This window comes from Epinephelus fuscoguttatus, linkage group LG13 (assembly GCF_011397635.1).
Source record: "Epinephelus fuscoguttatus linkage group LG13, E.fuscoguttatus.final_Chr_v1".
In the NCBI taxonomy this organism is placed as follows: Eukaryota; Metazoa; Chordata; class Actinopteri; order Perciformes; family Serranidae; genus Epinephelus; species Epinephelus fuscoguttatus.
The window spans coordinates 19,329,750-19,352,294 of record NC_064764.1 but is presented as its reverse complement, the minus strand read 5'-3'; the positions used below and the strand labels follow the sequence as shown (position 1 = coordinate 19,352,294).

At 41.0% G+C, this 22,545-nt stretch overlaps 2 protein-coding genes across 3 annotated transcripts in view; both read right to left on the bottom strand.

The window, feature by feature from the left end:
• The window catches only part of trpm2 (transient receptor potential cation channel, subfamily M, member 2), a 30,641-nt gene extending 14,944 nt beyond the window's left edge, over window positions 1–15,697 (bottom strand). The window contains exons 1-16 of the mRNA XM_049594947.1: window positions 15,246–15,697; window positions 12,291–12,391; window positions 11,318–11,391; window positions 10,909–11,077; window positions 10,628–10,808; window positions 8,234–8,397; window positions 7,939–8,119; window positions 7,755–7,816; window positions 7,466–7,666; window positions 5,614–5,716; window positions 3,866–3,987; window positions 3,176–3,550; window positions 2,702–2,839; window positions 1,056–1,185; window positions 817–962; window positions 414–526 (exon numbers count right to left, since the gene is read on the bottom strand). Coding sequence (XP_049450904.1) covers window positions 414–526; window positions 817–962; window positions 1,056–1,185; window positions 2,702–2,839; window positions 3,176–3,550; window positions 3,866–3,987; window positions 5,614–5,716; window positions 7,466–7,666; window positions 7,755–7,816; window positions 7,939–8,119; window positions 8,234–8,397; window positions 10,628–10,808; window positions 10,909–11,077; window positions 11,318–11,391; window positions 12,291–12,389 — 2,258 coding nt within the window. The 5' untranslated portion in view covers window positions 12,390–12,391; window positions 15,246–15,697. The remainder of the gene's footprint in view (window positions 1–413; window positions 527–816; window positions 963–1,055; window positions 1,186–2,701; window positions 2,840–3,175; window positions 3,551–3,865; window positions 3,988–5,613; window positions 5,717–7,465; window positions 7,667–7,754; window positions 7,817–7,938; window positions 8,120–8,233; window positions 8,398–10,627; window positions 10,809–10,908; window positions 11,078–11,317; window positions 11,392–12,290; window positions 12,392–15,245) is intronic.
• A 1,105-nt stretch (window positions 15,698–16,802) lies between these two features.
• LOC125899719 (protein FAM126B-like) overlaps window positions 16,803–22,545 on the bottom strand; it is a 59,568-nt gene continuing 53,825 nt past the window's right edge. For both annotated transcript variants that reach the window (XM_049594205.1, XM_049594206.1), the window contains one exon: window positions 16,803–21,395. In XM_049594205.1, coding sequence (XP_049450162.1) covers window positions 20,740–21,395 — 656 coding nt within the window. In that variant the 3' untranslated portion in view covers window positions 16,803–20,739. The remainder of the gene's footprint in view (window positions 21,396–22,545) is intronic.

Genomic DNA, 22,545 nt, shown 5'->3' with positions numbered 1-22,545 from the left:
ATGACAGCACAATGATGTGTGCGGTATTCTCGGAAAGCTCTGGTCCTGCACTTTCATATGATACGTGTGGCATTTCTGTGCGACCCTGCATTCGTGAGTAATCCATCTAAGAATAATGTGTGTACAAAGCTGTATGAAAGCTGCGTCGATCAAACAAGAGTACCAGAATTTTCTTTTTTAAATAATTGTTATTATAGAGAAGAGAGAGTCACTCAATCACCTTCCATCGGTCCTCCCACGTACTTTCACCGCACAAATGAAATGGTTTATTGAAATGGCCGTTGGTTGCGTGCACTGGTGCAATTTTTAGGCCAAGGCACAGGCAACATGAGGCAACGTGACAGTCACCCTTCATCACCACTAGTTCTTTAACGTTGGTTTGGTGTGTCTGGGCCTTTACAAGTAGGACTCACCTGAAAACCAGAAAGCCAGTGTAGATAAGAGGGAAAAAGACCATGCAGATGAGCACCCTCCACACTGGGTTGTCCACTGACAGCTCACCACACCAGATCTGTGTCAGAAGAGCCTTGAAGACAAACATGCCATCAGACTGAATCTGCAGCAGTTAATGTTGTTCAGATTATATACTCATGACTCATATCTGGGTGTCAAAACAAAGTCTCATTTATCAGGTTAAATCTACTTCTTCTTCCCCAAAAGGTTTTGTATTTCAACACAGATGAGCAGTGAATGTTCATCGTTATGGTGCAAACAGATGTCAGATATTTCAAGTTTCCAGATTTCAAGATGTGCTCCTGCATTCTAAAACTGTTGAAAGAAAAGCACCTGAAGATAAAACTGAAAGTCTGCTCCTACCTGAACACCTGACTGAGCTACAAAGCTTTTATCATCTGCCTCCAGTGCCAGCCTCAGGCATGTCGTCCTTCCCCAAAACGGAGACGCACGTGTCAGCAACTTCCGAGCCCGCTCTTCGTCGCTGATGTGGCACTCACCAAACACACCTGGGAAACACACACACAACAAAGACAAATGCTAACCTTGTAACATCTCTATGTTTACATCATAAACTACTCACTGTGTTTGTAGGATTTTACCAATGGCGTGTTTCTCATAGTGATCGGCGAGCTCTTTCATGGCCTCTGCCTCGTCTGCATCACTTTCTTCCTCTGCCATGGTCTTCAGGATCTTACTGGCGGCCAGAGCAGCTGACATGCAGTCTCTACACTGTGCACATGCAGATACAGAAAAATAGATGAACAGATATTTTGGAAAAACTACATGTCACATTTCTTAAGTTTACCCTAAAAAATTGAAAGTTATAAAGGGCTGGATAGAAACCAGAGGATCTGCAACCTTTATTGTTTGTGAGAGAAGTATCATACACTCACTTGCCACTTTATTAGGTACACCTGTTCAACTGCTCATTATTGCTAATAGCTGCAACTCAATGCATTTGGGCATGTAGACATGGTCAAGACGACCTGCTGAAATTCGAACTGAGCATCAGAATGTGGAAGAAAGGTGATTTAAGTGACTGAACGTGGCATGGTTGTTGGTGCCAGACGGGCTGGTCTGAGTATTTGAGAAACTGCTGATCTACTGGGATTTTCACACACAACCATCTCTAGGGTTCACAGAGGATGGTACCAAAAAGAGAAAATATCCAGTGAGCGGCAGTTCTCTGGGTGAAAATGCCTTGTTGATGCCAGAGGTCAGAGGAAAATGGCCAGACTGGTTCAAGATGATAGAAAGACAACACTGACTCAAATAACCACTCGTTACAACCTAGGTCTGCAGAAGACCATCTCTGAACGAACAATACGTCCAACCTTGAAGCAGATGGGCTACAGCAGCAGAAGAACACACCAGGTGCCACTCCTGTCAGCTAACAACAGGAAACTCAGGCTAGAGTTTGCACAGGCTCACCATAATTGGACAATAGAAGATTGGAAAAAACGTTGCCTGGTCTGATGAGTCTGGATTTTTGCTGCCACATTCAGATGGTAGGGTCAGAATTTGGTGTAAACAACATGAAAGCATGGATCCATCCTGCCTTGTATCAACAGTTCAGGCTGGTGGTGGTGTAATGGTGTGGGAAATATTTTCTTGGCACACTTTGGGCCCCTTAGTACCAACTGAGCATGGTTTAAACACCACAGCCTACCTGAGTATTGTTGCTGACTGTGTCCATCCCTTTATGACCACAGTGTACCCATCTTCTGATGGCTACTTCCAGCAGGATAACGCACCATGTCACAAAGCTCAAATCATCTCAAACTGGTCTCTTGAACATGACAATGAGTTCACTGTACTCCAGTGGCCTCCACAGTCACCAGATCTCAATCCAATAGAGCACCTCTGGGATGTGGTGGAACAGGAGATTCACATCATGGATGTGCAGCTGACAAATCTGCAGCAACAGTGATGCTATCACGTCAATATGGACCAAAATCTCTGAGGAATGTTTCCAGCACCTTGTTGAATCTATGCCAAGAAGAATCACGTCAGTTCTGAAGGCAAAAGGGGGTCCAACCCAGTACAAGCAAGGTGTACTTTATAAAGTGGCCGGTGAGCGTATTTTGTTTTAATCTAGGAAAGTAAGCATAATGAATTATAGAGAAAGGTATTTTCAAAAGTATAATTTAAACCACCCATCTATGTTTGGATTAATTTTGTTATTACAACCAGATAAAAAATGAAAGAAAGAGGCAGCGCCACACACGCAACACTTTTTAATCACCTGCTCCCAGGCAATTTCAGCCAGCTCCTTATTGTTCTGGACGATAGCCCAAAGGAAGAGGTCTGTGGCCGGGTCCCTCTGTGCTTCACCATCATCCTCCCTGAGTGGAGCTTGAGAATTCGTCGGACTTTTAGACATCTACATGAAAAGTAAAGAAATGTGTTGCATTAAATGCATGGTTTATGGATGTAGCCATATATCACAAGTCCAAATCCTCCCAAGGCATGTACAGACACCAAATTGTATTATTAATATTTCATTTTTTTAAGCTAACTGTTTAATTATAATATGTTTGTTTAATGATTAATTGTATAATAAAACCCACAGTTACCAGGATGAATACAGAGAACATGACCTCAGCATCTTACACACCACAACCCTAATTTGATTAGTAGGTATGTAAAGTATGAAGCACCTATTTTTGGTTGTCAAACTACATTAATTCAGTCATAGATGATGAATTAACAGACTCACTGATACAGACGTTTCCTCCAAAGACATATTAAAGCTGTATGTCATGGTGGAGGGATGGTAGAGGGCCTTGGTGAAACTGCCCAGCAGGTGGCGCACCTCATCAGACACATGAGTCAAGGAGATCATTTCGCCTTGCCCTGAGTGAGCTCTGCGCCTGATGCGGAGTGCTCTTGTCCTGCCGCGGCAAGCACTGTGGACCCGCTTGGCCAGCTTGCGGAGAAAGATGCAGCCGGGCAGCTGTTTGTAGAGCTCCGACAGAGTTTCATCGTCCTGCAGGAAGTCCCTCAGATTCACGCCGTTCTCCAGCAGCAGACTCACAAACTCAGGCTTGTTGCCAACCAGGGCTGAGAACATGGCCCAGTGGAGGTCACTTGACTGGAGGGGAACCAGACAGGAGGACACAACAGTTGGTCAGAGCAACACACTTTTATAATTTGATGTAGAAAAGTATTGAGGTTATCATACAGGGAGGATTGTCCAAAATTAGATAATTATGTAAAGTGACTGAGAGAGCATTGTGGACTGTGGAGAGACAGACAAAGTTTTATGATAGTATTCATATGATTATATGACACAATAATCCACTGCTCCTTGTATCATAAAAGGTTTATGATATGAAATCTACATGTACAAATGAACAACTATCACATGATCACTTGTTTCGGTATGTTGTATGACAGGCCAACTCACCTTCCACTGGCTCTCCTCAGTAAAGATCTCAGTCTCAGCTATGTCCACTCGGTTCCAGGCTATAGCCAGCTCCAGCTGCCTTTTCCAGGACTCGATTCCTAGTGACTCACTGGTCCTTGAAGCTAAGTGGATACACAATTTATGTGACACTCAATTCTGTTTACACTGCGTCAGCAGACTGATAGAACGCTGGAGAGATGAAACCTTTCTGTTACAAGACAGTCTCTCTATATTTCCGATTATCCACTCTCCTCAGTCCAGGCATTTTTACTCTACAAAGATGCATTCAACTTCAAGGTCACTAAGTCACAATTTCTCACACTACACAGTGAAAATGAAATTGCTATTTTCTCCAGTCAGGGTTCCCACATATTTTTACCAATGAATTTTCAAAACTTTTTCATAGCTTTTCAATAGTATTTGACCAAATTTCCATGACTTTATTTGAATAGTTTAAAATTAGTAGACCTATGGTGATACAGCAAAATTATTAATTATTAATTAATTAAATTAATAATACAAGGGAAGTACTTTGTGTAACATTAGACATGTTTTGGAATTTTTATGAACATAATTTAAACAATAGCAAAAATACTGTATATTCAAAACTTTCCCAAATCACTCCATCCATCCATTTTCATTTTTTCATTATAAAAAAAAAAAAAAAAAAAAAAAAAAAAATGTATTAACCTTTCCTGGAATTTCATGACTGTGGGACCCTAAACAGTTAAACCCCAAAGATAATATTCTATGGGGACAGTTTGGGGGGATAGTGCACCCAAGAATGGAAACTGAAGTTTTAGAGGTTTTAATGTTTTAATCTGGGGCGCCGTCAGCCTGCATTAGGTGGAATTGTGTTGCTACCCCCTCTCCCCTTGGATCTCTGCAAGGGATGTGAGGACTCTAAAACTTCACCCGAGCCTCCCTTGGCATATGGGTGAGTAGATAATGGCTGAATTTTCAATTTTGGGTGCACTATCCCTTTAATCGACGACATCTGCTGTCTTTTTTAGTCTGTGGTGACAAAGTTCATTGATGAGGCTTTTCTTTAAGACTATATAATTTTATGTACAGCATTAAAGTGTTGAAACAATTAGTTTCGTTATCAATTTGATAAATTGCTAGAAAATCAATCATCAATAGTTCCAGCTTTGCAAATGGGATAATTTGCCACTGTACTCCATTTATATTTCCTACATCCTTTAAGGAACAGGACAACTGCCTGGAAATGCACTTTAATTACTGTTAACAGAACTCAGAGATGGAAACTACGGGCAAAGCGGTTTAGATAAAATGATTAACCATCGCAAGCAAACTCTAAGTGAATGTCCAGTGTGGTGGACTCACTTTTAGTGCACTTTGGCTCAGTTTACTTTATAACATTATGCATTAATGTCCTCTAAATGGGTTTCATTCGTCTTTCTCAAGATGAGCACAAGGAGGAATATGTTTGCAAGAAGCATTACATTGCTTTTATAAATACATAAATGTGGCTATCGATATCTATCTGTATAGAAAAGCAGTCGTTAAGGTGAAAATATCTGCAAGAATATCTGTGTTGGTTTTGGATGTCGGCACACTTGATACCGCAGTCAAATCACTTTTCTGAGAAGCAACGTTATACTTGCTAAGAGCTGGTTTGGCACCAAGCCTTTCCTGCTTTAAACTTGATGGTGTGTCAGATGCTGACAGTCAGTCCAGTCTGGTACTGAGCATCTGTGCGAAAACCAACAGAAAACTAGCCCTACCTTTGAGAAGCGCTTGAAGAATAGCCACATCCACATCCCCGTGATTGTCCTCGCCTATTCTGTATATTGTCAGTAAGTGAGGCATCCTGATGATATCCTGAATCTGGTACAGAAAGCAGACACAATGCACAGGGTATCACATCAAACCTGGATCCACCAAGAGCCAAGAGAGTCTTACCAAAGGACCAGAAGTTCACAAGGTGTCAAGAGTTCAATGTTGTATCCTGGATCTCAACCTTTAGCCTTGAAAGAAATCAGTAAAATTTTGAAATAAATTCTAAAATCATCAGGTTGTCAAAGAAGGGAGGCTGAGATAATGATAACATCGGCATGTCTCATTTGTTAAAGGAATACTTTGCAGTGAGAGGAGAATCCAAAGAAGGCAAACATTCTTCATGAACTGAACGCTGACCACATTTTACATACAGTAAAACTATGTCAAAATACCTGTTAACAACTCGTCCAGTATAATCCAAGTCTTATTTGTTCAGCTGTATACTTACTATGTCCCACACACATGCGTTTTTGTTTCAACATTATGATTTAAAACACATCAGTACAAACAGTCGCAGACTAAGTATGCACATGCATTTGAACTTTGCCCAAGTGGAGCTTATACGCATGTGGGTATTCAGGCACCATTAGGGCATGCTACTTGAAGGCAGAAGTATTTTATATAGTAAGGTTTTAGTGAAGTGCATGTGTTTGCATATAATTAGATAAATCAGACTTGGATTATACTGCACAAGATGTGTGAGAGTTTGTAAATGGATGTTTTGAAATTGTTTTGCTGTTGTTAAATGGGTCACCCATGGCTGACTTCAATTACTGAAGAATATTCGCCTTTTTTCGATTCTACATTCAGCCTGGAGGTATGTGAGTTTTCTTCATGAATTCAACATAACAGACGGTGAGTAATTGATATACAAATGGTTATTTTGTGGGTTCAGTATTCTTTTATGATCTCTGATTGAGAAAAAGAACAGGAAACATTAGAGGATCTAGAACTGAGCCTTGTGGCACACCGCAACTGAGATGGAAAGTGTAGGATGAAGCATCACTGATGGTATTATAAACTATTCTATGATTGAGGTATTACTGGAATGAGACCAGAGCTGCATCAAAGGTATTAAGCAAGATGTTACGGTCCACAGAATCAAATGCAGCACTATAGTCCAGTAATAACAGTACGGAGCAGTCACCATCATCAGATACTAACAGATTGTAAATAACTCCCACGATGGCAGTTTCTGTGCCTCTGATCTATATCAAGACTGAAATTTCTCAAAAATATTTACAATGACTATAAATAACACTTTTTAATTTAGATAGTACATTTTTTATCCATGGTTCTGGGGCTCTATTCTTATTGTTCACCAAGAGAAGTCTCTTGCCATGAATTTTTTACAGACCTAGGAACTACTGACTTTGGTGATCTTCAAATCAAGCCTTCTTAAGTTTAAAATCACATTATTTTTGCAAGGGGAGCAGTGCGGGGGCCAGGCAGAGACTGTATCAGGGTGGCCGTATCCCCCAACCCCCCAAACCCTTGCGCCATTGTTCTAGTGTCACCATGAGGTTGACATTTTTGGTTCCAAGTGAAATGTCTTGACAACTATGGGATGGATTACCATTAAATTTGTACTTTCACAGTCCCCAGGAGATGAGCTGTAATAAGATTAAATCCCTGTCATCAGCATCGGATCAAAATTTCATTTCTGTGAGCATTCTGATGTGAGCATTTAGCTTAAAGTCACAGCTGTGACCAGGTTAAGCAGAGACTCTTGTTTGTAAGAAAAACAACAGTAGTGATCAGACTGTAATTGCTGAGGTAGTCAGTATGTTTTAATACCTTCTTGGTCCATTCTATGATCCTGAGGTCGGGGAACTTTTCATACTCTTGGCCAAAGAACTTTTTCATTAACTGGTGGATGAGGGCGATGGTGACCCGGGTCACTGGTAGTCCTGCCACCTGTGCGATCACATCTGCTATTCTCCCAGAGCCCTCCAAGATCACACATGGTGTACCATTCAGCATGGCATTATAGATGGTCTAAGAGGAGAAACACAAGACAGTCAGACAAGACAGACACAGAGAGAGAGAGAGAGAGAGAGAGAGAGAGAGAAAACTGATGACTCACATTCAGAGTGCCTGGCCCTCCATCCAAAACGACACACACCACAGGGATGGTCACACCACTCTCTGAAGGTTAGACAATAAAAAATCAATATTAAAAGCAGGACAGATAAAAAAAAAAATCAGATTTGAGATGTTATCTGTGACAGCTGTCTGCTTTTGTAAATGTTGCATTAGCTATTTTTAACCTTTGTTTCCAAGACGCTTTCTGGAGATGCATTTTTCCAGTTGGCTACGCAGTTCAATCTCCACACCATAGTGTCCATGTCTCCCATCGTCTACCAGCAGGAAGTGAGTGTGGTTGTTATCGAGGCAGGAGAGCCGGCCCTGACCCTTTATGTCCATTAAATAATGGGCTGGAAAACAACCCTGCAGACAAACAGGAGGAGGAGAGACGGGAAGGCAGAGGAAGATGTATGTTATGCAGGTGATGAATCTCACCAAAAGAAAGAGACAAACGATGTGTGAATGTGTTTAACGTACCTCTGGATGCACCAAAGCGTCCCTGTTGTGAATAATTCCCCATGTTGCCACGCCGATAGCCACGATCTGGCCTTGCATAGAGCTGCTTAGGGCATAGTCCCTCACAGCCTGCCCTACATGCTTCATCACACCAGTGTGCGTACCACCGGTGATGATCCACGCACCTGTGTACAACATGGGTCCCAATTCAGTACTACATACTGTACAGACAATAAATGTCCACATATTTTGGGTTAATAAGTAAGCTATATTTAAAATATGTCTCAATACTATGTGGCCCAAAATATTTGGACACCCAAACATATGTGATTGTTAAACATGCCATTGAAGACCTAGGTACATTAGAGGAATAGATTTCTGAAGTCTGGAGTCTCTGCTGGTTGCTTGACAATCTCATAGTGTTGAGTAGTTCCACATACATAACCCCAAATAAAATCTAAAGTTGTTTTTCTTATACTTTTATTTTTGTACGAATTACACAAATGTTCTGTAACATGTTAGTCAGTCAGCTGTAGAGGTGCTGGCAGCTTTTATTATTTTCAGAGAGAGCCAGGCTAACTGTTCCCCCATGCTAAGCTAACTGGCTGCTGGCTGTAGTCTCATATCCTAAATACAAATATAAGAGTGGTATCAATGTTCTGTCTAACTTTCAGCAGGAAAGCGAATAGATGTGTTTCCCAAAATATCAAATTGCTCCTTTAATATGCAGCTGCAGCAGCCCTCACTCTTCTGGGAAGTCTCTCCACAATATTTTGGAAGCTAGCAGAAGGGATGTTAGTGTTCTGTGTTCTGTTTAATTTCAGAGGTGATCATGTGGGTTGAGGTTGGAGTCTGTGCAGGCATATTCAATTTCTTCAGCAACATCCTTGGAAAAAAGGCTCATGAATTATGTTGTGTGTACAAATTTGAAAGCACACTACTGTCTAAAATATCACTGCATGTTGTAGCATTAAAGGTATAGTATGCAGGATTGTCTGTTACTGTTTCTAAAAAAATGCTCTCAAGCGAATGTGAAAGTAAAAGTCAACCCCAGATATGCTCTCGTTCTGCCTCTCTATATTTGCATTTTTTTTTTTTTAACAGCACGTTGTCTTTTGAATGCCTGTTGCTCACAGTGTGGCACCTGGTCCCTACCTATTTACAAAGCCCTGACCTTATCTGAGAGCTGTGGGGGTTCACACCCATAAATGTCGCAAAGACAGAAAACAAGAATTAAATCAAAGCTGCAATCAACAATGAATGGGCCCTTGCACCGCCGCACAACTCAGAGGTGCTGGAAGGATGCCGGCTTTCCATTGGAAAGACCTACTTCACATTTTGTACCACTTTCTGTGTCCACTATGTGGCGCTGGAAAATACTACTTATAGCCTATGTCATGTTACTGTAAATCAATTTTATACCCCACCATGCAAATTTCAGGTAAATCAAAAGATAACTGTCTGACAAATCTTACTTCCTGTTGCCAGTAGGTTGCGCACCTTATGTGCATGTAGGTGGCTTGGGGTCTGTAGCCTCATAAAACATATGAAGTTTGACATTTGACACCTTGGCATGGTCACACGGTTCGATGAAAACGCAAGCTTCAAGCAGCTTTTAATCTCCAAGGTTTTCAGATGGTACAGACGGAATTTGAAGTCAATCGGATCAAATCTGTAGGGGGAGTTCATTAAAGTATGACCCCTGGAAGCCCCTCAAAAATGTGATTGGTTTGAAGGAAGAAGAAGAAGAAGAAGAAGAAAAATCCCTTGGATTTCAATAGTATCCTCACACTGCGTGGTGCTCGGGCTCTAATCATAATAAATACAGGCAGAGGGCAGAGTCTCTGCAGAAAAATACACCGCCACACATAAGGGAGGAGTACTTCTGCCACCAAATGTACACAAAAGTACATGGACACAGACCCCACTCACTACTGTACAGAATACAGTCATCTTTCTAGTGTACTGTTTTGGCAGTCAGCAGACAAGCAACTATCAGATGTCAATCAAACAGGCTGTGGCTTATAAAAGCTCCTGCCAACTCAACTCTGGGCAAAATGATTTTCCTAGTAAATAATTAATCTGTTTGCTACATCTTTGTGGCGCTACCAACCACAGTTTGTTTTTCACTTTTTACTCTGGCTGTAAGTAGCTGTGTAGCTGAGAACTTTGACGTAACCAAACGCAACACACAACATAATTCCAGTTAAACTGTAAGCATTATGAAATGGGACACAGTCATTAACATTAGTAAGCAGTGAATGAGGAAGTGCTAGTTCAGGCAGAAGGAGTGGACCTTTGAGGCGTTTACAGTATGTTTTACCACTCACAGACGGCCACACACTACAACTACACGTGTACTTATAAAACACACGCTTCCACAGAAGCTCTGGCTAATCATCATCTGAGGCTGACCTGTTGTCTGGGCCACTTTGATAAGACCTCTGTGGAACACGTTCTTGAGTCGAGCCTTCAGGTAGAAGTTCTTGGCCCCTCCGGTCACTGAGATCAGCAGGTTGGGAGGGGACAATTTCCACTGCTCAGTCAGTAACTGGTACAGGATTTCTGGGCTGGTGTCTGTGGACACTCGCACATACTGTGAACCACAGAGGGAGGTAAAGGTGAGGATAAAGACACACAGGTACACATTCACATGTTTTTGTTGTTGTTATAGTGGACGTAAGGCATGGTTTCACCTTGCCAGTCTTCTGTCCCAAACCACCAAAGCTGATGTCTCCAAAAGCATCAGTGGGCACTTCGCGGATATGTCTGTGTCTGTCCCACGACTCGCCTGTGAAGTCCTCGGGCTTGATGGCTTCATCCACATGTTCTGTCTTTGAGTAGCCACACTTACATGCATCCTCTCTGGTGGAGAAACAACAACAGTGCTCACAATGTTTCTATGCAGACAGACAGTTTGAGGGAAGTGACATAACATTAACACAGCTGCCCTCAGAGCCACTGAGGGTGATGCCTCCTCTCACATAAACACAACAGATGCTACAGCATTACTATGCAGCAGCAGCAGCAGCAGCAGCAGCAGCAAATTACAAGGTCACTTCAGAGACTTATATCCCTAACACAGCACACAGTAGCTTCCCCTACCTGACACCTTTTTCATAGAAGCAGCATTCCCTCTTGTTGATGTTCTCCTTGGTCCAGTAGGCGAAGGCGCAGCGCTGGAAGGAAGGGGAGAGAGAAAGGTGCTGAGAGGGTTTGGCTGCACTGATCGCCAGACTATGAACCAGCCGTGACTCCACCTCAGTCATCCTGGATGCAACATGGGGGGGCTAATGGTGCACAGACCTGCCTCAGGCTGCGAGCTGACTGACAATGTGTGAGAGGAGGCTCTGCAGTCAGTGCTGTGAGTGCTGGCTCACACTCAGCACTGCATCGGTGATGTCAGAGGCAAGCTGGAGCTGAGCGGACTGCTGAATCCGGACTAAAGCTTCCAGCTACGGGACAGACGGTATCTGGGCGCCAGCTCTGGATCGATAAATAACTGTGCTACTGAGAGTGGATTAATTTCATGCCATTTTAATCCTAAAACAGGAATACTTGTATAATCTATCCATCATTAACAAAAAGCTAGATGGTGATGAAAGATCACATAAAATCAAAACAATTAGTTGAACTTGCAAGCAAGGGTTTTTCACAAATTCTGTCCTAAATTCAATGTTGGAGAGTAACTAAGTACATTTCATGAAGTCCTGTAGTCTTACTTCTTTTTTTAGTATTTTACATGTGCCTTTCCATTGTATTGTACTTTACTCCACTACATTTATTTAACTGCTGTGGTAACCTTTTTTAGATTAAGATTTTGCATGGAAAACATATTACCAGTGTATAAAATATGACACATTATTACGAGGGAACAAGAAGTAGTTAAAAAACAACATTAAAGCACCACTCTCATATTAATGCATTAATAATGATGATCCAATAGTACAATAACAAATCACTGATAGAGGACATTCTCCATTATAAGTACAATACTTCTATACTTTAACTTGTGTTACATTTCAAATGCAGGACTTTTACTTGTAATGAAGTATCACACTGACAAGCAAACACTCACCTTTTTAAAACGAGTAACCACCCGACATAGCTCAAGTTTGTGCTGCCGCACCTGCTCGATTTGCTCTGGGTGAATCTTACTCTCTAACTTAGGCAGCATTTCTGAAGAAGTAAAAAAAAACCATCTAGTTAAAATCTTTCGCTTGGAAGAAGTGCTTCATGTGGAGGAAGTCTGAAGAGACAAAAGGCAGAGAGTGCATCTTGTCAGTTACAGACTCCTCTTTTATAAAGCCTGCAGATCCTCTAATATTCTGACATATGCCTTTATATTGCTGACATGTGACCTGTTCTGCATTAGCTCCACTTCCTCTACTGAGGCTCCAACTTCAGCAAATGGATTTTCAATTAGATCTGTGCCCACAATACCACATATTAAAAATCCACACTAACCCGTTGATTCAGTCATCAGATCCTGCTGTGGCAAAATCCTTTGTGATCTCAACTGGTCAGAGAGAGTGTAACTGCCTTGTTTTATTGCACTGATTGCTCCACCCTCTCAAAACAATAATAACCTCCTACCATCGAGGTCATCTGCTGTCCACTCAGGCCGCACATTACCAACAAACTTGGATTGTGATTTAAAATTGTGAGATTAACACAGTTTGATTTCACACATGTACCTTTACACATCTCAGCCAGTGTTTTCATCTCTCATTTTGCAAACATTAGTAAAAAAAAACCAAAACACTCATAGTATCATTTATCATAGCTAACATTACCTTTTTTGCTGCCTTCAGATCTGCCTTTCACTTGGATGATCCACTGCAACAACATGAAGTCGCTTCTCGTGTCTAACTTGACAAAACACACACTTTTATGCGTGTGAAGAGCTATGTTTCATGTCCTTTGCCAGGCGTGTTGCCAGGTGACACCTCCAGAGTATTCAACTAGGGATCTTGTTACTCAACGGAGCTGTGATTGGTTCTTAGCAGCTATTATATACTTGTGCTTATGGTTGTCATTCAGTACAACTATCAGGCATAGTCCAGGTATTTATCTGGTACACAGCACTATTTATACAGCACAAAGAGCATCTAGTGTCCAGGAAATCTGTTTTTGTCATTACATAAAGTTAGTAGGTGTGATAACTACTTATTTTTAGTTGTTAATCAGTAATAAGCAGTAAACCTGTTGTTGGAAAGAGAGTATTTAACGATATATCCTGAGGATGAAACTGAAAGTTCATTCATGACCTTTGAAACTGCAGTTCACAAAAGACTGTGACGAAATTACTTTTTTTTTGGCAAATAATCATCAGTAATGTGAATATAATGACTAAGTGGGAGGATATAATGACTACATGGGTGGATATAATAGCTAAGAGTTTGTAAGTTCAGAAAATTACATCACTTTCCGGACTCTTTGTAACTTATGTGGGGGGAGGAGGTGCTGCAAAAAGAGGGAGGCATGTCAAATTATTTTTTAAGCACTGGGGAGGAAGTTATATTTTCTATTTTGGCTCAGGGGAGGGGCATACACATTTAAATGGTTATATTTTATATTTATTTTAGCAGCGATTTTAAAAGAAAACTTGCCCTCCAAACCAGCGGGCATGTTTTCTTAAAAAAAAAAAAATCTCCAAAATTAGATCATTTATCACAGCCAAAAACTGTAAGAACATAACTTATTATTCAATTTTCAAAATTCCGACGGTTCCTGGACACATTATATGGAAAAAACCCCCAGTTTCATCAGACAAAAAACATGACCAAATTTGAACTTAAAAGTCTGATAGTTCATCAAAATCACCTGATTCTACAGTATGTCTCATTTAAAAGTTGTCCAAAAATAAACGTTTGCACAAACTAACCAGCCTGCACAACAAGACTGAAAAACCAAGGTTTTTTTCAATTAAAAAAAAAAAGAGTACAAGACACATGATTTTCATAATATGGAGGTGGACTCAAGTACATAAGAAAATTAACAAATAAGTCTTGAAGGAAAGAGAAGAAAACAAACTAACAAACAAAAATATGTCACACATATGTTCTCATACATCACTCTACAGAGTCATCACAGAGCAAATTCATAATTATATCAGCTTATCTTCCATTTTGATATGAGTCCATAACCGGTCCCAAGGAGATACTTCTACTGAGCATACATTCATGAGATGCTAGTTCCACCATCGAATTAACCCATTCTTTCAATTAGGGGCCTTTCTTTGTCTTCCAGTGTCTTAGAATAAGTTGACAGTCAGTTATTAGACACACAATATTAATAGGTTGTGGCCAATCCCCCAGTAAACACAACTTTGGACTTAAAGGGATTTCTGAATCAAACCAATAACTTAATATTTCTAATACTCTACGCCAGAGTGGTGTGACCAAACTACATTCTTGTATACAGTGCAGGAAAGTTCCCATTTCAGTTTCACATTTCCAACAGCTATTGTCATTTAACAACTTCATTCTGTAGAGTTGTAACGGTGTATGACAATACATCTTCAACTTTTAACTTTCAAACATCAAAGGGTAAGCTTTAAAAATGTAACATGGTGGAGAGAGGGTCATGTATTTTCCCCCAAGTCACTCAGGGAAGCTAAAGGAAAAATAATTGTAGCTTTGGGGAGGTTTAAGTCACATCCCAGCCACACTCCTTTTTTCACGAGTCCCTTACTATAATACAACGTTTAAAACCAGGAAAAAACAACACTTCTGATGTTAAGATATCCAAAATCTAAGACAATATCTACTCATATCACGATATCAATATAATATATTGATACAGGTTATTACCCAACCCTATAAAAGGTTATTTTTTTTAGCTGTTCACAAAATCTTAGTTATCAAGGTTGCTTTTGTTAAGTGCAGTGAGCTACTGTTAGCATGCTAACAAGCTAACACAGTGAACAAGGTTAACATTTTCTGTGGAGATTGACAGTTCATTCTTGAATTTTAGAAACTAACTAACTGACTAACTATATAAACAAACAATAGCAACAAAACAATCTCACCACGATGTCCATTTAGTAGCAGCTCTTGTGCTTTCAGTTATATCACACGAGCTTCATCAGCAGATGGAGTTGACTCAGTTGACATTTATTCGTAAGATGTTTAAATATGCTTGCACCTCGTCCATGCTGGTTTGGAAATTGAGATTAAAGTTTCATTTCTTTACCCTGTGGAGTTCAAGTGTCTTTAAAAAGTAGTGTCCCAGGGTCACCTTCTTTATACACTGTCCTCTGGGAAATAATATCTTAGTAACAGGCTACTGGTTCAGAGTAAAACTACGTTACTTTAGAGCCAAACAATCCTGTCAGTCTTTGACTCTCTAAGTGAAGTCCCTGCTGTAAAAGCTGTGTTATGTGTAACTAGTTAAAGGGGTCAGGGTGTGGGGGTCAGAGGTGCAGAGCAGGAAGTCACCTGCAGTTTGTTTAATGTGCAGCTTTCAGGTTTTTGAGCTCATGTCAATGCATCTTAAAAGATACTATTTAAATAGGCATTCTTTTCTGGGTATTATCATAATTATGAATATAACATAGACAACGTAGACCGCATTTAAAGAAGTAAAGATAAGTCTCTTATGTCATTTCCGGGTTCAGCTGTTCACCTGTATATTAACTGTTGTTCTGAGACACCACCAGTAGATGTCAGCACATCACCACTGATCACAGCTACAGTCACAAGCCTGGAACCAGCTGTATTTCTGCATTTAGTTTCTACTTATCACAGGTTTTATGTCTCAATGCAATGAGTGTGACGAACGGTAACAGCTTAAAATAAAAGGAAATAATTCAAATAAGTCTTTTCAACTGTATGCCCTGTTTTTTTTTATGTTTTAGGTAGTCTTGTCTTGGCCAAGGGACTACAGATAAAATAGCCACTTGGTTGATTGTGGCATTTTTATACCATGTGTATTTATTAATTTGCACTGTCCTTTGTTAAATAAACTAAACTGAAACTTAAATGTCTTTGATTGAAAGCGTAGCAACACCTGTCCAAGATAATGTCCGACCAAAAGACAAATGATTTATATAAACTTAAGTTACAAATCCTTTGGTGTTACATTAAACTGTTCAAATATAAATTTCATGCTTTGTGATCTCACTTATTCTATCATCAAATATGCCAATATTATTACTAGAGTTAGTAGAGTTTTTCAATTAATATGTGGATTATTCCTCTGCTTGTTTGGTCTATGAAATACTATTGTTATCCATCTAAATAAACAAGAACGCAATCCACATATTTGAGGAGCTGGAACCAGACTGGAACCAGTAATTTTGCTGGGAAAATGTTTTAATTTTATTGGTCTAGCCAACAGACTGGCTTGCGAAGGTTATAAATTATAACATTTAAAAAAAGTATTATATATCAACATTTATTGCACCATCAGCTGCCATACACTCTCATTAGATTTTGATTTGTCACCTTGTAAAACAGTATCTTAGTAAAACTAAACTGTACTGTGGATTCATTTATCAACTGAGAGCAGTTGTATAGTGATGAGTTACTATGAGCAGTATCATATCAAAGCACTTCCACATACAGAGCACACAGACACTCCTGTATCCCTTACGGCACAATATTTATTCAACAATATACAGATTAATTTCTCTCTACATCTCAGGCTGATCTTCAGTTTTTTATATTTATCTTGCTTTCACCTTTGTACATTTGTCTATTTACAAGATTTAAAATAAGTCTTTCTCTCCATTTATACAACATCAATAGTACAGTGTTATCACATCATCCAGCAGCTTCCCTCGAAGCATCTAGATTAGATTCATCATTGATAATCTTTATGTTTCATACACCAGCTGACGTCTCTGAGCCACAGAGCAGCAAACTGACAGAAGGGCTCGACATGCACCAAAAGTCCCGGTGTGGCTTTCTCTCTGTGAGGGCAGTCGGATGACAAATGGATGGTCCTCTTATATCACCCACATGAGAGAGGTCCTTCGCTCTGTAGCACCACTACAGGGTGTATAAACAGAATCGCCGGATGAAGACGAGGAGGGGGGGACGCTGTTGAGGACTTGCACCTTAAAAATCAGCTTAAACGCACCTGCCCCATCCCACCCGACACGGATCGATGAAAGCCGGTAACACCAAAAACAAAAAAGGGGAAAAAATGTTGCATAGAATCAATTCTGACTTCAAGAACAGAAATTTTGGTGCTGCCATTTTAAAAATGTGGCTTTTTGATAAACTCCTGAGACCTTCCAGAACCCCCGTAACATATATATATGTATATATATATTTTTGGTTTTGAAAAGAAAAAAAAACAAATAAATAGCTGTACCCTTAGACTTTAACAAAAATAGCATTGTGTTGGATGTGACATCACATAGAAGTACTACTTTAAAGAGACTAAAACCCTGCATTGAGTGTATACACGTTTGCACATCTATATATATCATTTCAATAACTATCTTGAGGAGAGAGGTGGATGGATTAAAGTGCATTATACTGTATGAAAACAAAAGCCCACAGTTATCACATACAGGGCAGGAAATTAACTTTATCCACCAGTGACAGTGGCTGACAAGAACAAATTGAACCCTATTTTAAACCACCAAAACTAGACTTTTTTTTTTTTGAAATGTAAGTGGACCTCATGAGGATTTCTGAGCTTATTATTCGACCAAAAATGAAAAGTAGATAAAATTTTCAGCCACAGTCCACCTGGTGTTCATTTCCCGCCCTGGTCACATGCAAATAACACCAGACACCGAGGGGTATTTGTCTATCCGTTACTCTAAGTCAACATACAGTACCAACATGGCTGCTGGTATCCTTGGTCAGGGGCACTCGTATTAATGACATGAACACGTCACCAGTTTTTAAAACAGCAAAAAAGGTGCCACTCAACTCACGGCAAAATACAGCAAATGGGAAACAGCTCGTCGTGAGCCACACAGCACAGGGATGACAGCAGACAGACCAGGTGAGAGTGTGAACTGTAGCTGCACTCCTCTCTTCTTCTTCTTTCACAGTCCAGGAGGAGGAGGAGCACGTGAGGCCGAAGAGCCGACGATGGAGGCTTTTTGGCCTGAAATGTTTTAAGGCTAAAGCGCACACAGGACTCACTCAGGACCAGGAGCAGCAGCAGCTGTGAAGGGTTTTTTTCCAGCACAGTGGGAGCATGAGTGTGTGGGGGATTTTTCACTGCAGACTGAACTGACTTTTATATACATTAATCATTCATCCTCATTCTACACAAGCACGTGAGCAAGACGTGGGAAATGCAATACAACAGCTGACAATCCACGGTACACAGACGCATAATATACTGCTTTTACATGTGAACAGCAAATAGTGATGACTGTCAGAGTACAGTTCACACCTGTGATGAGTGAAAAGAAAAATCATGGCAAAAAAAAGGAGGTGAAGCTGCATCTAAGGGCACGTTGAGCCATACGTCCAAACATCCCTTTTGTTGTCCCTTAATTTGAAATAAGACCAGTAAACAGAATAGAGAAAAAAACAGGCATTTTAACTTAAGACACCCAAAGCAAAACATATCTTCCTTAAGGAGAGGATGTGTATTGGCACATCTGGCAAAGACAAGGATGAGACTTGGGTTTGGCTCGCTGGCTGTTTCACGCATCTGAAACAGCAGTGCTTTGCAGGGCACTAAACATGCAGACAAGCACGCCATGTTCAAATCACTCAGCCTGGGCGGGGAGCACTACAGAAGGCTAGCTAGCACTGTGCGCAGATGCAGGCATTTAACAGCAGAGAAGATCCAACTCCATGCACATGAGGATAAAAAAATTGCACTTCAAAAATCATTACATAAAAACAATAAAGATAAGCAGGACATTTGTAGGGAGTTGAAATAATCAGGTTAATCCCGACGTGGTTGTTTGATATATGACAGAGAAACCTGAAGACAGTCGTGTTCTAGTTTTGCAGCTAGGTTTTGTGCATGGTGTGATTGAACTGAAATGCAAGGCTGAGATACTCAGTCACAGCTCCTCACATGAACAGATTTTACAGTGTCATTACAGTTGCAGTGTGAAACCAGTTTGCCCCCCCCCACTATATATCCCCCAAACTGGTCAAGCACTCCAGTTTCAAACCTAATGGGGTCTCTAAATCCTGCCTCTGATTGGGAGACAGGTGTCTGAGTGGCAGGGTGAACACACAATGAGGTAGAACAAAATGTTTCATGAGCATCCAATCAGAGCACAAAATGCAAGACAATTGCCATGGTGACGGCTGATGCGCAGTGACTAGTACGAGCCTCCAGAGGGCAGTACACCACCGGCTCAGGCACGACACCGCGCACAAGCCAGAGCCTGACAAACACACCTACAGGGGGGCTTTCAGATGGAAGAACCCATTCAATGGTTGAAACCATAATAACAATCTAATATAAAATACAGTCATTGCCTTTTAGCTTCAGACACAAACCTGCATGTCTACAATGTTTTCATCCAGTTCTTCAGCAAGATTCAGCTTCAAGGTTTTAAATCAAGTCACAAGATGAAGCTGCACAGTAGTGATTTCGTCAGATTTGTCCAGTTAAAAGCTTGGGGCAAGAAAACCACATTCCAGTTTGGTTTGACAACAATCTTAAAAGTCTGATTTACAGATCAAATGAGAAGATTTGAATAAAAGGAAGATTGTGGGCTGAAAACTAGAGCATCACTTTGGTCTGACTGATTTCTGCCAAATCACTGTCAGACAAGTGACGAAAAAGAAATGCTACCTTCTTTGGATTGTGATTTAAAACAAACAAAAAAAAAAACATTAAAGAAATTTTATTCATAAAACCATTTATGCCTAATTAACAAGGAAGATAATCAGCAAGAACGATTGCACGTGAGCCCGGGAATGAAAGGGAAGGAATGAAGAGAAAGAGCAATAATCCCCACTCTTCTCCACATGAGCGACGGTAAGTGTTATTGCTGATTTATTTTTTTTGACTGATTCAGTCAGGAACTCAAAAAAAAAAACAAAAAAAAAACCAAAAAACTGAAATGTCATACATGTCTCCTGCAGCTAGCGTGGCATCCGTACGAGTTTTCTCTCGACACTTCCTCCTTTTCTGAGGAGAGTTTATGTGTGGAATGCTCAGCTCGGTCTGACGGGAGGATGCAGTGACATGCTGGACTGTAGTTACAGCAGTGGGCCGTCATCATTTACTACTTTTCTCTTGTTGCATTTTCAGTAACGCTAAATCCACCGGTGACGACTTCAGGTCACGATTGTAATGGATGTTAAAAGGGTGGAGACACAACTCTTGAGCACACACACACACACACACACACACATACACACACACACAATCACAATCACACACACACACACACACACACACACACACACACCAACACAGATAGGTAGACAGAAGTTGTTGTAGTAGGGTTAAAGAGTTGCAGAGAAAAACTGCATGAGGATGAGTGCTATGAACAGGTATTTTATGTGTGTGTGTGTGTGTGTGTGTGTGTGTGTGTGTGTGTGTGTGTGGATGTGTATTATGCCCTGCACTGCATGTTAGACCTGTGATATGATCTGCATGTTGAAACTGGGGGAGCGGGACTGCTTGGTGAGAGGAGCTCCAGGAGACAGGAGGTCTTGGGCGTCCTCTGGTCTGATGAGGTGCTCCTCCTGCAGGCTGATGGTGGAGTGGCGGTGGGAGCCGCCTACAGGAAGCCCTCCTTCCTTGTCAGAGCCCCCCACTGCCTCCTCTCGCTCGTTGTCGCCTCCGTTCAGGTTGAAATTTGTGCAGTCAAAGGACTTGCTGGAGGAGGTGCTGCCAGTCCGCACCAACGTGGGCCCTGCCGGGAAGCTCAGGTGCTTCTTTATGGGGCTCAGCTGGATGGCATCCAAGTTGATGCTGGCTGGAGGCGACTGCTGCCTCGCGTGGTGCCTCCTCACAGCAGCCTGGTGATCTGCTGACAAATCTGCATGTTTTTCCGCCTCCCTCTCCCTCTCCTTCTCCCGCTCCTTCTCCTTGTCTCGAGACAGCCGGGCTGTGATGGCTTTCTTGATGCTGCTGCTGCTGCTGTTCAGGCTGCCGCCCCTCTGCCCCACGCTGCCGCCCGCCTTGGTGCCGCTTGGCTGGCTGCTGTTGGAGGCCCCGGAGGAGAAACCCTCGTCCGGGTCATTGACGTTGAAGGAATCTTCCCCGCCGCTCATACCATCAGCATCTGAACAAGAACATGCACGGACATAGACAGAAAGAAGACGTGATAGACAAACAGAAAAGTGAGTAACATAAGATGACCACTGAAATTATGTTGACAAATTTAAGTAAAATCTGACTGCGAACAAAATTTCACCCTATTCCTTTAAGTCCTGTGGCTTATATTCAGTTTTTTGACAGTGTTCTCAAACAAAGCTAAACTAACTACTATTAAAAGGAATACTTCAACAATAAAATGACCATTTGTATACCAATTACTCACCCCGTGTTACGTTGACTACATAAAGAAAACTTTATTTTTCTCGCATGCCTCCATGGTGAACCAAGAATCCAAAAACGGAGAAAGGTTTTGATGAATTGGAGTCATAGGCATCTGCATTCAACAACAGCAAAACTATGCCAGACATCTGTTTACAAACTCTCACACAACTCGTGCAGTATGACCCAAGACTCATCAATCGTATGCTCAGTACTTCCCAAAACACTTCGGCATAGGAGTAGCGCGTCTCCCGCACTACTTGTGACACAGTTTATGTGGAAGTGTTTTAAATTGTAGGGTCTTTTAGTGAAAATGCATATATTTGGAAAGGTCTGAGCAAACAACCGGATGAGTGAGACTTGGGTTTATACTGCAAGACTTGTGTTAAAGCTTGTAAATGGATATTTTGATATAGTTTTGCTGTTGTTAGAGCCGCCCCCCCCCCTTTTTACTTCAGTTCAAACAAGAATATTCTCCGTTTTTGGATTCTTCGTTCACCGTGGAGACACCGTGGAAAGAAAACAAAGCAAATTTTAAGTTAACACAGGGTAAGTAAATTATACAAAAGGTCATTTTGTGGCTGAGTTATTCCATTAATAGTAGCGTAGCAAAAAGTGCTGGTTCTCATTAAGAGTGATGTGAAAAGGCCTGCGACAAACTCTGATTAATCTGAGCAATAAGACTAAAAATGTTGAAAGTGTTTACAAATAATGCAGACTAAATCAGCAGACTAAATTAATAGCCTTCTAGCAGCAGGCCAGCTCGAACACTCGCACTCATCAGACTATGCTGCTTTATTAGCTCACTCATTATGCACCAAACAGAGGTACAACTCAATACGGTATACAATGACCTTGAGCTTTGATCATCTGATGCAATTTAGATCGACTTAACT